The sequence below is a fragment of the Brachycentrus maculatus genome, unplaced genomic scaffold (genome assembly GCF_059751285.1).
Source record: "Brachycentrus maculatus isolate JH-2025_06_01 unplaced genomic scaffold, ASM5975128v1 h1tg000061l, whole genome shotgun sequence".
NCBI lineage: Eukaryota > Metazoa > Arthropoda > Insecta > Trichoptera > Brachycentridae > Brachycentrus > Brachycentrus maculatus.
The window spans coordinates 1,888,935-1,902,286 of NW_028280815.1; the positions used below are offsets into that span (position 1 = coordinate 1,888,935).

The 13,352-nt window shown below is 32.8% G+C and overlaps 1 protein-coding gene across 1 annotated transcript; it reads left to right on the forward strand.

The window, feature by feature from the left end:
- The first annotated feature begins 5,764 nt into the window (after positions 1–5,764).
- Positions 5,765–11,508, forward strand: LOC148311564 (leucine-rich repeat-containing protein 47-like). Its single transcript, XM_088256412.1, has 5 exons — positions 5,765–6,408; positions 6,702–7,166; positions 8,171–8,330; positions 8,955–9,057; positions 10,276–11,508. The coding sequence occupies exons 1-5, from the start codon at positions 5,787–5,789 to the stop codon at positions 10,552–10,554; spliced, it is 1,629 nt and encodes a 542-aa protein (XP_088112538.1). The 5' UTR covers positions 5,765–5,786; the 3' UTR covers positions 10,555–11,508.
- Positions 11,509–13,352: the final 1,844 nt, after the last annotated feature.

Here is a 13,352-nt window from a genome sequence, read left to right on the forward strand (position 1 = left end):
TGCCCATTTTTATTGTGTGGATTTTTTCTTGCGTGAGATTTGTGATATTGCACATATTGATGCAGGTTCTGTGCGTAAATGTGTTTGTATAAATTACTGAAAAGTTAGTGCTATTCCACTAGTGAAATTGTTTTAGCTATTTGGAAAAGGTGTTTAGAATAATAAAAAATATACTAGTTAAAAAAATACCATATGTAGAAATTAGGTACTTTTTTGTGTGTGTTGGAAACTTGAGATAATCTTTGAGTTGCTTAAGCATAAAATTTTCATATTTAAAAACAATATGGGCCAACGATTCAAATATACATGTACAATACAATACAATTTGCCAGAAGCAACACAACTCATTACGGCCCATTATACATACCTATGAGGTGTGTGTAATGGGAGTGGTCTTCCAAGAGTGGTTTGGTGCGTTTAAAAGAAAAAAGTATACAGCGGGGTGTTAACAGGTGTTTAAAATGAGTGGCGTACGGTGGGCAGTAGTGGATTAAAGGAAATGAAAATAAGCAATACGTTTTTCCAAAGACGATTCAAAGGCAATAAATTTTAACAATAACATTTGCCAGAGACAACTTTGGAGTATTATTAATCACATTTTTACTATTTATTATTTAAATTATATGAAAACGAAGTTTAAATTTTATATGAAAAAAATGTATACTCAATTTTTAAAGTAAATAATATTATATAATATCGATTATTAAAAAATGTTAAATAAATACTTGATTAAATTTTTTGAAAAGGTTAATTTGTACGGCTGTCAAATATCAAACATAGAACACAAATATATTTTGCTTTAAATAAAGACAATTAAGAAAACCATGAAATCTATGCCATAGTTTTAACAATCTTTCAATGTAGCTCTTTCGTATATTCAATATTTACAATAAACTCCTACATCTGGCAATATTTATATGTAATCGTAAGTACATTGCGCTTACACGAGCATGCAATACCTTATATGTATCGTGATTTTTTTACTAAGTCCGTAATTGTCTTTTTGCAGGCATGCCTATTGGCAAACATACTTAAATTATATAATAGTAATGCCCAAGTTAACATGAGGTTGAACCCACACAGTGCCGTATGCACAATCTGAGTATGGAGAGGGCAATAAATAAAATACAATATATGTACTTATCTTGAATTTTCATAGTTATCTGTATATTTTACATCAAGTAATATTTACACATAGTAGTAAGCATATAGCACATAAATTCACTTAAACACTTAAAATTGTGATTTTTACACTGTGCCTCTTTACTTGCTGTTAAGTTTGCCTTTTTGTATAAGTACCTGGATTTTCAGTAGACTTATTGCTTACAGAATTTCATGTCAACCATTTTACTAAAGAATATTTTCAAAATAATTAGGTAAAACAATAATAATGTACCCTTTTAGTGAGTAGCCATATTATCGAAATGATATTGAACCAAAATAAAGTTTACCAAAATAGTTGGCGGCTGGGTCAAAATGGTAAAATTCTTAAATTTTATTTGATATTTATTTTATGTAAAAAAAAGCTAACAACTCTCGCAAACGTACTCACCTAATGTTGGTCGAACGTCTTTATGTCACTTTTTATATCTTATAATTCTTAACTACCATATCAGCTGTCCAAACTCAAAACACAGTAAGGGACATTTTTTGTTGTTGTATGTTTTTTTACAAAAATGCAAAAAAAACGTACTACAAAAAAATGTCCCTTACTGTGTTTTAAAATTGGATAGCCGATATGTCATTGAAAAAACCATAACTTGATTATTGTAATGCCTAGGCCTACAAAAATAATATGAAATTAAAGTATTTGTGTATATAGGCCACAAATATTTATTTATTTTTTAAAAATCAATACAGTTGAAGAGTATGGGTACCAAAAAATACAACCATTTGTAAGTGCCAGGAATCACATCTATTATAAAACTTATTATTGAATGATCCTCACGAAGGTGTGCCTTTGATCTTGTATATGCAGAAAATGATTTCTCTTACCTAATTTATTTACTGCACATGCGAGATCATACGCATCTGTTGATTTAGAATATGTACTTAATACACAGGAGTCTGCAGATACCTCTATGACACTTGGCCCAGGAGCCGGGCGGTTTTTGCAAAAATTGCAATGTTTTATGTGACCACATTTAATAGTTTTTATTTTTAAGGAATATCCCGCAAACCCTCTACTTTTGGAGGCTTGTCTCCAGGTAGGATAGTAAGAATAGGGAAGGTAAATGTAAAAAATACATTACAAACACCCAGACCAAATTGAACATAAATCTTTCTTTATTTAGGACTTGGCGGGAATAGAACCTGCGACCCCAGTTTCGCAGTCGAGCGTCTACCCAATTACGCCACGGCGGCTGTCATATTAATTGACAATTTTTTTATAAGTGAGCCTAAAACACACATCACATAAATATATATATATATATATATATATATATATATATATATATATATTTTTTTTTTTTTTTTTTTAATTATTTTTTTTTTTTATCAATACTATTTTTTTTAAATTTATATCAAAAAAATAACATACTGAATAAACCACCTAGTTCAGCAATATGATTTTAGACATAAGGTGGATGATACAAAAATGGAAGTATATAAATTATCCAAGATAATTATTTTATATTTCCACAAAAACAAAGGAATGTTTTTCCATGGATTATCTTTGTAAAATATTTTTTTGTCTTATAAATATAAGTTGTATTTTCAGGTAAATTTTATGTATGTATAAAGATGAATACAATTTTTTTTTATCCATATGAAAAAATTAAGATATCATTCACACATCGCTCACTCCTTTCAAGAACGTCATAAATCAAAAATCGTCAATTTTCAGTTGTGCATGTTTTCGGAATGCCCAGAAAATGTACTATATCCCAGCAAAAGAGGCATATTTTAAACTTAATATTTACCCGCTACAGGGCAGAAAATGTTGTTTTTGCATTTTGAAGAAAATGTATTGTGTAATTATTTTTATAAATAAATTAAATATTTTTCAAGTGTAGAAAAAACCTTCAGGTTTTACCTAAAAAGATCTGTTGCACAGTAAAAAGTTCAAAAAGTGGCTTGATATTTATTTTTAAAACATTGTGTTATATTTTAAAACTTTAAAATCGTTCTCCTGAAAAATCAAGTATTTTGATTTATGACGTTCTTGAAAGGAGTGAGCGACATATGAACTTTGGACAAAGCGCATAAATTGTTATTGTGAGAATAAATGAATTTTTTGCAAGGGCTGGCCCCATTTGTTATTAAAAAAAATCTGAAATTAATCTGAAATTTTAGACCAATTAGATTTGATAATTTATTGTGCCTTATTATTTTGACAATAATTGTTTTAGATATAGTTTGTAGTACTTGCCTTGTGTAGTTATAAAATGTAAATATATTAATTTCAAATTAGTTTTTGACCAAAATACCACCTATATCTATATATCTTTTATTTGTTTGTTTATCACACTTTAAAAAAAACACATTGCATTTTACAGTATTATAAGATGCCACATGAATAAGCTAGCATTTTATTTTTTCTTGGCATATTTTTCAAATAAAATATATTTGAAAATTTTGACTTTTCGCTTTTTACATTAAAAACACTTTTAATTTTTACATTTTTTACATCAAAAGTGATTTTATATCATTTTTCCAGTGTAATAAATTTTTAGATGTAACCGAGTGCTTTAAATGGGCTTAACCTGTCAAGTGACAGTGTCAAAAATAAAATATAGCCTCAATCATATACTAATTTCTAGAATGTTGGCTTATTTGCTCACAGTTATCTATGTCTTTAACTAGTTAAGTCAAAAAAGTAATGACATTTGGGATAGTCACGAGATGAAGTCGTTTTGTTATTTATGTTGTATTTTAGTAATGTTTTGACATTAATCCCGGCTGGGATACTATCCAAACTTGTCCAGAAAAATTCCGTTATTACTTAAACAACTGTGTATTATTTTCAAAAATTGTTCCTGTATAAAATAATGAAAATAGAATTGTGGAAAAATGTGATAAAAAATTGGGTGAAAAAGAATGAAAATGAGATAATGAAAACAAAAAACTTTTTTTAATATGGTAACCATTTGTTAAATTCAAATTTATGTGATATTTTATCAATATTTTGGCTTTTTGTGAATTCATACATCACATTTAAAATAAATATTGAAAAAAGTCACAATTTTTGCCCTTTTTTCATTTTGTATATAAGTACTTATGTTGTTTGCGAATATAAACAAAGTATTTTGTGTACTTATGTATTGTTAAGAGTCCAGTTTATTTATTTCCAATATACATATTTAATACTTTATCCTTTTTTTTATTTTGTAGATCACTTCAAATATTGTATTTATATATATTTTTTTATATTAGCAAAATTTTCTTTTCCCTGGGTCAGAAATAAAAAAATATGTCTTACAATAACAGAGAATTGTTTCATTTCATTATATCTTTTGGATTTCTGTATTTTCTGGATGAAAATCGTATCACTGAGCGCAGTTTGCGTCTGGCAGGTGAGCTGTGGCAGCTCCATCGCAGACGGCAGCCAAGCAACGACTGATCTTCCAACCGACCTCGGACTGATGCCATTCAGTAGTGAGGGAACTAAAGGAACACGGCGCTATTGCTAGATTTCGCCTGGCACTGTTTGACGCTACGTCATTAGAGACCTCATTTTTTTTATCGCCCTCTTATATACAGTAATAAAGATAGTATAGCATTACTTATTGAGTGAGCTGGTGTACATTTTGCAGAGCTCCACATCAAGTTAAGCACAAGTTTTTATAATTATTTTAAGGTAAAATTAAACTTTAAGCACTTAAGCTTCTACAATATTTTATTTGATTCCATCTCCAACTACATATTATGAAGTCAATTTGTAGTCAATATCGATCTCCCTGGGCCTTCCACTTGGTGTTCAAAACAGGCATTTGCGCTTATGAGTTTGTGTTTTGCACAGAATTCTGTTGACTCTCACATTGCTCGTTCCCAATCCAAAGGGTTCAACACATGTTCCCTCCCGTCCTCCTACCACAACATTCTAATCTCCCAAATATATTAATTTTTCTCCAGCCTTTACTTCTCTGATCAGTTATTCTAGCATATTGTACATTTCTTCTACTTCCTGGTCATCATGTCTCGAAGCAGGAATATGTACTTGGATCTATACCGTATCAACAGGTTTCGTTTCTATTTCAACTGGAATAATTCTACCACTATATTGCACATATACCTTGACTGGATTTCCCTTTTCTTTGTATAATGCAATACCTACTCCACCCTGTCCACGTCAGTTTTCTATACATCCTGTATGAATTATTATATATTCTCCACTCCAAAATTCACTGCCACTTAACCATCATTGGTATGCCTAATACATTCAGTTTCATTTTCCGCATTTCCACTTTTTGTTCATCTTCATTTTTTTCTTTTTCATTTCATAGCGTTGCCAACATATTGCGTTACTCCTACGAACTTATTGTCAATATACGAAACTGCCGTTTTTGAGAAAGCGAATTTCGTAGATGAAAATGATGAATGAAAATTATAACTACATGGGCTTTTTTAAACACAAAAATAGTGTCGAATTTGACTTACCTCCCGAGTGCAAATAGCCTATTGTATATTTACAACAAAAAATAAACTTTACAAAATAAACAGTAAGTACTGGGCTCCAATTATGGAGAATATTTTTTATGGCAATCACTACTGTCTCTTTTCTACGTATCTGTCAAATTTATAGAAGAAGAAGAGGTTATGTAGAATTTACAAAAACAGTGAAAATGTCGGAAGCGTGGCCCGAAGTCGTCGCCGCGAGATCTGAAAATCGACACGAAATTAAATTATCTGGCCCTCTCATATCCGAGAAAATAACGCAACATGGTTTGGACAATAATATATTTTCCTTAAAAGGATTGAACCTGTTGAACATCAGTGACACATGCTTTAAAATTATCCCGGATGACATCAGCCGCCTCGTCAATCTGCAATCCTTGCTTTTATTTGGGAATGAAATCGAGTTATTCAACGACAAAATTTGTACGCTGAAAAAACTAAAGGTTTTGGATTTCTCTAGGAACCGGCTGATTTCCATACCTCCGCAAGTGAACACGCTGCCTCAGTTGACAAGCATCAACATCAGTTCTAATAAGCTAGAAGAATTTCCGCAAATTAATGCGTTACCTAACCTAATATGTTTAGATTTATCAAATAATTTATTGCCGACCTTTCCCGACGTGTGCTATGCCGAGAACGTGCATTTAAGTGACCTGAAACTGAATAACAATAAAATAACCGAAATTCCGGGATCCATTAATTTGTTGCCAGTTCTGAAGAACTTTGATCTTAGTTATAATGAAATCAAGATAATTCCTCAGGAAGTTTCTGAAATTCCGAAGCTCAAAGGTGCGTATTCTCTAACCCATTGGAAGTAGACTTTAAATTTGTAAGATGGATAAAAAACACCCATCAAATGAAATTTCAGGCATTAAAAATTCCAGACATCTCATACATTTCCAACAATTATTTCAACTCCTAACCTGACCTCTTTCAAGTATTTGACATAACTGATTGTGCCAAGTTTTTCTCAGTCTTCATCTGCTCTTTTTTCCAACTAAATTTGCCTCAAATTTGTTTTACCATTCTCTTCTCCAAACCATCTTAACACACCTTCCTTAATTTTATTGTTTTTTTTTCAGATATTAACCTTAAGGGGAATGCTTTAGCAGATAATCGTTTGAACAAACTCGTGGACCAATGCAGAACTAAGCAAATAGTAGACTATGTCCGTCAACATTGCCCAAAATCCGGCAGTGCTGATGTGGTTGCTTCCGGAAAAGGCGGGAAAAAGGGCAAAAAGGGCCAACAGAATAAGAAGCAGGACGCTGCGAACGATGTCAAGGAGGCGAGAGAAGACCCCGTTGAAGAGCTCACTCACCTGATGCACGTCCTGCACTTTGCCGATGAGACTCCTAATGTCAAAATCACAGACGAGGTCAAGACGGTGCGGCCGCACATTGTCTGCTGCATCGTTCACGGTCTCACCTTCACGGAGGACAGCTTCAAGAAGTTTATCCAGATGCAAACTAAGTTGCACGATACTATATGTGATAAGAGGAATGCGGCCACCATCGCGACGCACGATATGGGAAAGCTACCACCCGGTGAGTAATTGAAAATAATTAATATTTAATGTTATATTTTCTCATTTTTTATATTTTCTCATTTGTTTATTTTAAATATGCTTCTTACCGTATGTTTTTCTCATTTATTTCTTTTAAATATGCTTCTTTTGCCTTTTTATTATACCTGTTTATTGTTTTTATATTTTACCATGCATTAGTTTTGGTTATTTAAAAAAAATCTTTTTTGTATCTTTATTATTTGTGTTTCAGTCTTGTTAACCTTAATCCCATGTCCCAAAATGAGAAATAGAAATTACTCATCGGGAATAATATATATATGATATCTCTTCTCTGTCTTATTCCTCATTGCTGAGGGTTGTGACCCTTTCATAAGCAATATATATGATATATGTATGTAATATGTTTTGAATAATAAATAAATAAATAACGAAAATTCCATTTCAAGAATGAAATTTATACAATAGGCTGTTTTTAACTCTTACCATATTTTCTACATACATGATTATCATTATAATCTTCTTCTTTGTCAGCTATCTGTCCACTGCTGGATGTGGGCCTCTTCTAATTTTTTCCAGACTTCTCTCGTTCGGACTTTTTCGATCCACTTACTACCCGCAACGTGGACAATGTCATTGGCCCATCTTTTCTAGGGCCGGCCTATTCCTCTCTTCATGTCATTATTATAATGCACTATTTAAATTCATTCAATTTAAATTTTAGTTGCTTGAAATCGTATTGCTTTGTATATAACATAAAATATAACCACGCCTCCCACCATTCTGATGATGTCAGTAACATCGTTGGTCAGTCAAAATACTAGCTGAAAAGACTATTTAGTTACTTTTGTATTCTTATATAGTCAATAATTGAAAAAATGAAGCGTTAGTTTTTATCTAAATGAAATGTGAATTTGATGGGAGAAAGCTGAAAATAGATTGATAATATCCAAAAATAGTATTGAATCAAAATATTTGTATATATGTATTATAGAAATTATTGATTTTGAATGTTTTGTTCTGCAGGAGACATGTTGTACACGGCGCGCCCACCTTCCAGGATAGTGATCCATCCTCTCATGAGGAACAAGACCTACACCGGCCAGCAGCTGTTCAGCCAGTTGCAGCAGGAAGCTGAGAACCTTCGCAAGGAGAAGAAGAGGAATGTTTACTCGGGAATACACAAGTCAGTCATATCAATAATAATAATAATAATAATAATAAGAAATTTGGATAATTTATATAGTGACATTTTTGTATAATACTCGAAGCACTTCACTGTGATTGAATCGGGGAAATGCAGTTAGCAAACAAATGGGTTTTTTAGTTTTTTGACAACTGGTGGAAGAGCATTCCACGCCATCGGTCCTGCAATAGCAAAGGTACACTCGCCAAATTTAGTGTGCTGGTTGAGAGCTGATAAGATCACTTTACCCATAGCAGTTGTTGTACCTTCATTTAATTTATGATCAGGTTAACAGTCTTCCACTATGGCGGTAAATTGTTTGGGAATTGTGATTACAATCTCCCGCAAATGGCGATTGGCAGACTGAGCACAGTAAAACTCACCTCCCGCATAAGATTTTTTGATGCAGGGTCGCTTTGGGATGGATTTATACAGTTTTAAGTTCACTGCGCCACATCTCTGATGTGTCTCCTTGTGTTATTCCCTTTCCTTTACAGTCCGTATTTCTGCACTAGGTCTCGATAAGATGAAACAGCAGTCACTACAATAAAAGTCAAAGCAACCATTAAATCATAGATAATCGTTTATCAATTTTTACTATTAATCAACATGAAATTGTTTCAGATTCTTGTATCTTCTGGAAGGAAAAAAGTTGTACCCGTGCTTGGAAGACAGTAAGAAAAATGTCATCAGTTTTCCACCAATCACCAACAGTGACATCACTAAGGTATTTTATTTTTTCATAGACACCAGGTTACCAGAGAAACAATTAATACATTGGAATTATTGTTAGCCAACTTGGAATTATTGTTCTTTGGAAGAGGCTTCGTTAAAATGTTGATAAACACTTTATATATTTAATTCTTTAAACTAAATACTCAAACATATTTTGTATATTAAAAGCATTGTTAACACATTGTAGTCGGGCGCTTCGAACAATAGACTCTAGCCTATAGCGGACGTTTTTCGCGATTAGCGCAAAAATATATCGCTTTCTTAAAATTGACACAATTTCTAAACCAAATAATATTTTCGATTGAAATTTTCAAAGAAATCATATATGACATTTGATTATCGAAAATAAATTATAATCATAATTTTTAATAAAGTATTCCGTATTTCACAATTTTAGAAGCATTGTAAACTCTAAAAAATAGTCTTCCTCTCCGAGGTATCATTCCCTATACAATGCTAATATATTCAAATAATAAAATACCAAACAGTAAACAAAACAGTGCGAGCGGTATGAAAAATAGTCCAATACGTGAACTAATCTGGAGATTGAGATCGCATAAAAACTCTAGATTTCTGGCGATGCCTTTACAAGCGACACACTAGCCAATCCGGACAAGACATCTCAAATAACGTCAACAGACTGTCGCCTAGCACCCGGGTAGCAGATTACCCTTCAACGCGTTTTATTTCACGCTGATAACATACCCGTATATTGCCGTTTCCCGCCGATAACCGACAGTCGACAAAAACGGCATTTGCCGTGTCCCGCAGTTGACCGACAGTCCGCGAAAAACGGCAAATGCCGTGTTCCGCCGACAACGTGTTAACTTTGTTGTATGGTAATATAACACTCTCCTTATCATTCGTCATTAACTTTTTTAAGTGTTATTACATACGATGAAGAATAAGGATTGTTACTCATCAAGCAGCCCAAGTATAAGTTTAACCCCTATCGGTCCAATGTCAAATCTCATTTCACATCATTTTTTCCCTTATAGGTCCCATGTCAAATGTTATTTGACATTTTTTTCATCATTAGTATTATTAAGTTAAAATGCAAGCTCATATTTTTTTCACATGTATCTATTACAACAGTGTGTGGAGTAGAGGACAAATGATTTTTGCCCATTGGAATGTGTAACTGTCTACCTGGAATTGTATATATTTTTTTGGGAACTGGAAAGGGTCAATATTGGTTTTATTTTTTTAGATGTCGCACGAATCTAAGTCCATGATGGTCGAGGTCACCTCGGCCCAGAGCCAAGGTGTCTGTCGTAAGGTCATGGACGCCTTCCTCCTCGAGGTGCTGAAGATGGGATTCGGTGGAACGGTGGATGGGCCGGATGCGGAGACGCCCAGCCCCTTCCACAAGCTGCAGATCCAGCAGCTGAAGATTGTGGACCTCGAGGGAAACGTGAGAGTTGTCTACCCTTCCAAGGTGGACCTGTTTTACGAAGACGAACAGAAACTTACGATACAGAGAGCTTAAATTTAATTTTATATTGCAGTATTTTCATTTATTTAAGTTCATTCTAAAATAAATATCACATTCGGAGTACAACATTCATACAGTCAACTTACTGTAAAGAAAACATTGCATGTGCAGTGGTGTATAATACTAGACTATTTCCGAGGTGAACCGAATTAACAACTGTCCGACTTGTACTTTAAAATGTTGTCCTTGGTTAATATTATCAAGGTTCAACCACACTCAAACACTATTTTATATTTTACAGCATTTTTTTCAAATCTTTATGTTATATTTATCTAAAAAATTTAATCATAATAAATTCATAATAAATGGTGTGTGCTAAGCTATATTACTACGCTCATCGCAAAGACATCACTGATTGCTTAAAATTTGACTACACACTGCACATGCTTTGTTTCCTAAAGTGATTTAACATGCCGTACTAAATACATGAAACATAATTAACATTTTTAAAGGGTATTATTGTTTAAGCTCCTCAGAATATATAAATAAATAAAAATACCTCAGAAATTACAGCCATACCAGCTATATCCATATTGACCCTTTCCAGCTAATAAATCGTCAATGCTAGTAAGGTAAAGATTTTTAGTTTTGATAAATCAGATTAAAATATACATACGCATGATCTAGAAAACATCATTCTCTTTTGAACAATCCAGAGACGGAAGTGTAAAGTTTGTTTTAAAATCATGCCTATATTTATTTTGATTATACTTACTAAAACAAAACTATTTTTAATGATATTTTCCAGATAACTGTCAGTTAGATCATAATGATAAAATATTTAACCTCAATTAATATTTTTGCTGTCTCTTGATTTACCCAATCGATATGTTAAGTTAAGCTTATTAATACAAATGTAAAACAACTTTCATTATTGCAGTTTTAAATGCCTACAAGTTTTTGTGTTATTTTTTACCACTCTAATAAAGAGTAATTAAAATTTTAAAATGTCAGTTTTAATTGAGAGATCTCCTTTCTACTACAACCAATGGGAAACTTTCCCATAGCAATACTAGTTTATTTATATACAAAACTTACAAATAATAATAAACAGGCGCCTGTGAATGGTATTCCTGGATTTAAAAAATTGAATATGTAAAAGTTTTACAGCATTAAAGTCTTTTTAATCCATTTTTTTTTCATTAATATGGACTTATGCAAATTTGCTGTGTCCAAGTTACACAAGCTACTACGAGTACGGGTGTATGTTACCCGAGTGCCCTTGCCATTACTGCTATTTTCCTTTCCCTACCTGCTATTGGTTCTCAATTTCCTTTTGCAAAAAGCACTAATGTCCTTCAACCCGAGCTCCCTTACTTGCATCGTCTGTGTCCCTTCAAATATATTCCACTCTTCTAAAATCTGGAGCGCAGGACTGATCACCCTGCTTTCATATAATTTATAATCAAGTATACACTGCAGCTGATGGAGTGCTCTACGCACCATTTCGATGCAAAAGAGAAGAGAAGGATTCTTAATATGTTAAATTTCATATAAAATTGCCCTGAAACATGATACATTTCTGTTGATATTTTCTCAGTACAGTGTGTATGTATGGTCAGTTTTAAGCCCACGAAACGCAGTAATATTTGCTTAATTAATCTAAAAATCAGGAAATACATATAAAGTATGTTTGTAAAAACCAACAATACACAGTTCTCACATTTGACATTATTCTCATATGAGTATTATGTTGAATCCATTGTACCTTCAGATTGCTGTACCATTATTCCATTATTGACAGCACGGGTGAATCACATGGTGATTTAAGATTGCCGTCTAACAATTTTGATGTTGAGTCACAGAGATGAATCAGTAGTTGGTTTACTGATCACGAGGGTCTTTAGTTTTTTTTCACAAAGCATTGATAAAGTTTAAAATGTGCTAAACATTTAACCTTATTTTTATGTCATAGGTGTCTCAATTTGAGATGAAACATCCACCGTTTAAATACGTAAGAAGATGGAAGTCTGAGCTCCCAGGGCTTACGACCCGGTAGTTGGCTGGCTTAAGTGATCACTTTATACATTGTTAAACATCCAAATTTCATCGATTTCTTTAAATTTTATATATTTTATATTATGTAATGGTAATATTTATCAATAACATGCTAGTTCTTATTTCATAGATTTGGAAGTATGGCTGATAGTGGCATAGTAGAGAAAATTGTGAAGTTAATATAACTTTATTTTTATGATTCATATTTTGATTAGTCAGTCAGAACGTTTGGTTACCATGCCAAGTTTGATTCCCAGAGAGGTCAAATATCAGTGATTTTTCACTGTAATATTGATTTCATATCACCATAGACTTGTACCTGAAGTGCGAGATTGATCGCCTCGCCTTTATATAATTAAGGATCAGGAAAACACTGCGTCCATACGATCCGGTGCCCCTAGGTGCAGATGAGGATTTAAATAGACAATATAAATTTATATTCTGTAAACGTCCATATTAACCTTCCCCTCCCGGTGATATGTATTTACTACAACTCGACTTTCAAAATGAGAATATCAATATAAAATATGATAGATACGGTCTCAGAATTTTTGTATTACTCTGTAATATAATTATGTATATATTACATGAAAGTATTATAGTATAAAGTCATCCATTTGCAGCGATGGAAGTAAATAATTTGTGAAAAAATTGGGTATAAAATCAGCGATACACAAATGTTTCTCAGTGTGTGCGCGCGTGCCGTGCTTTGTGTATATGCGGCAGTAGTGCACAGATCGTCTTACGTGGCGGTCGTGTTGCTACGCTAGCTATTGCGGCTACTTGCAAAGTAT

What these genes read in the sequence shown, in the direction of transcription:
- LOC148311564 (XM_088256412.1), top strand. Translation starts at nt 5,787, where the DNA reads ATGTCGGAAGCGTGGCCCGAAGTCGTCGCCGCGAGATCTGAAAATCGA. An exon ending in TGAAATTCCGAAGCTCAAAG is followed by an intron (nt 6,409 to 6,701) that starts GTGCGTATTCTC and finishes TTTTTTTTTCAG; the next exon opens with ATATTAACCTTAAGGGGAAT. An exon ending in TATGGGAAAGCTACCACCCG is followed by an intron (nt 7,167 to 8,170) that starts GTGAGTAATTGA and finishes TTTGTTCTGCAG; the next exon opens with GAGACATGTTGTACACGGCG.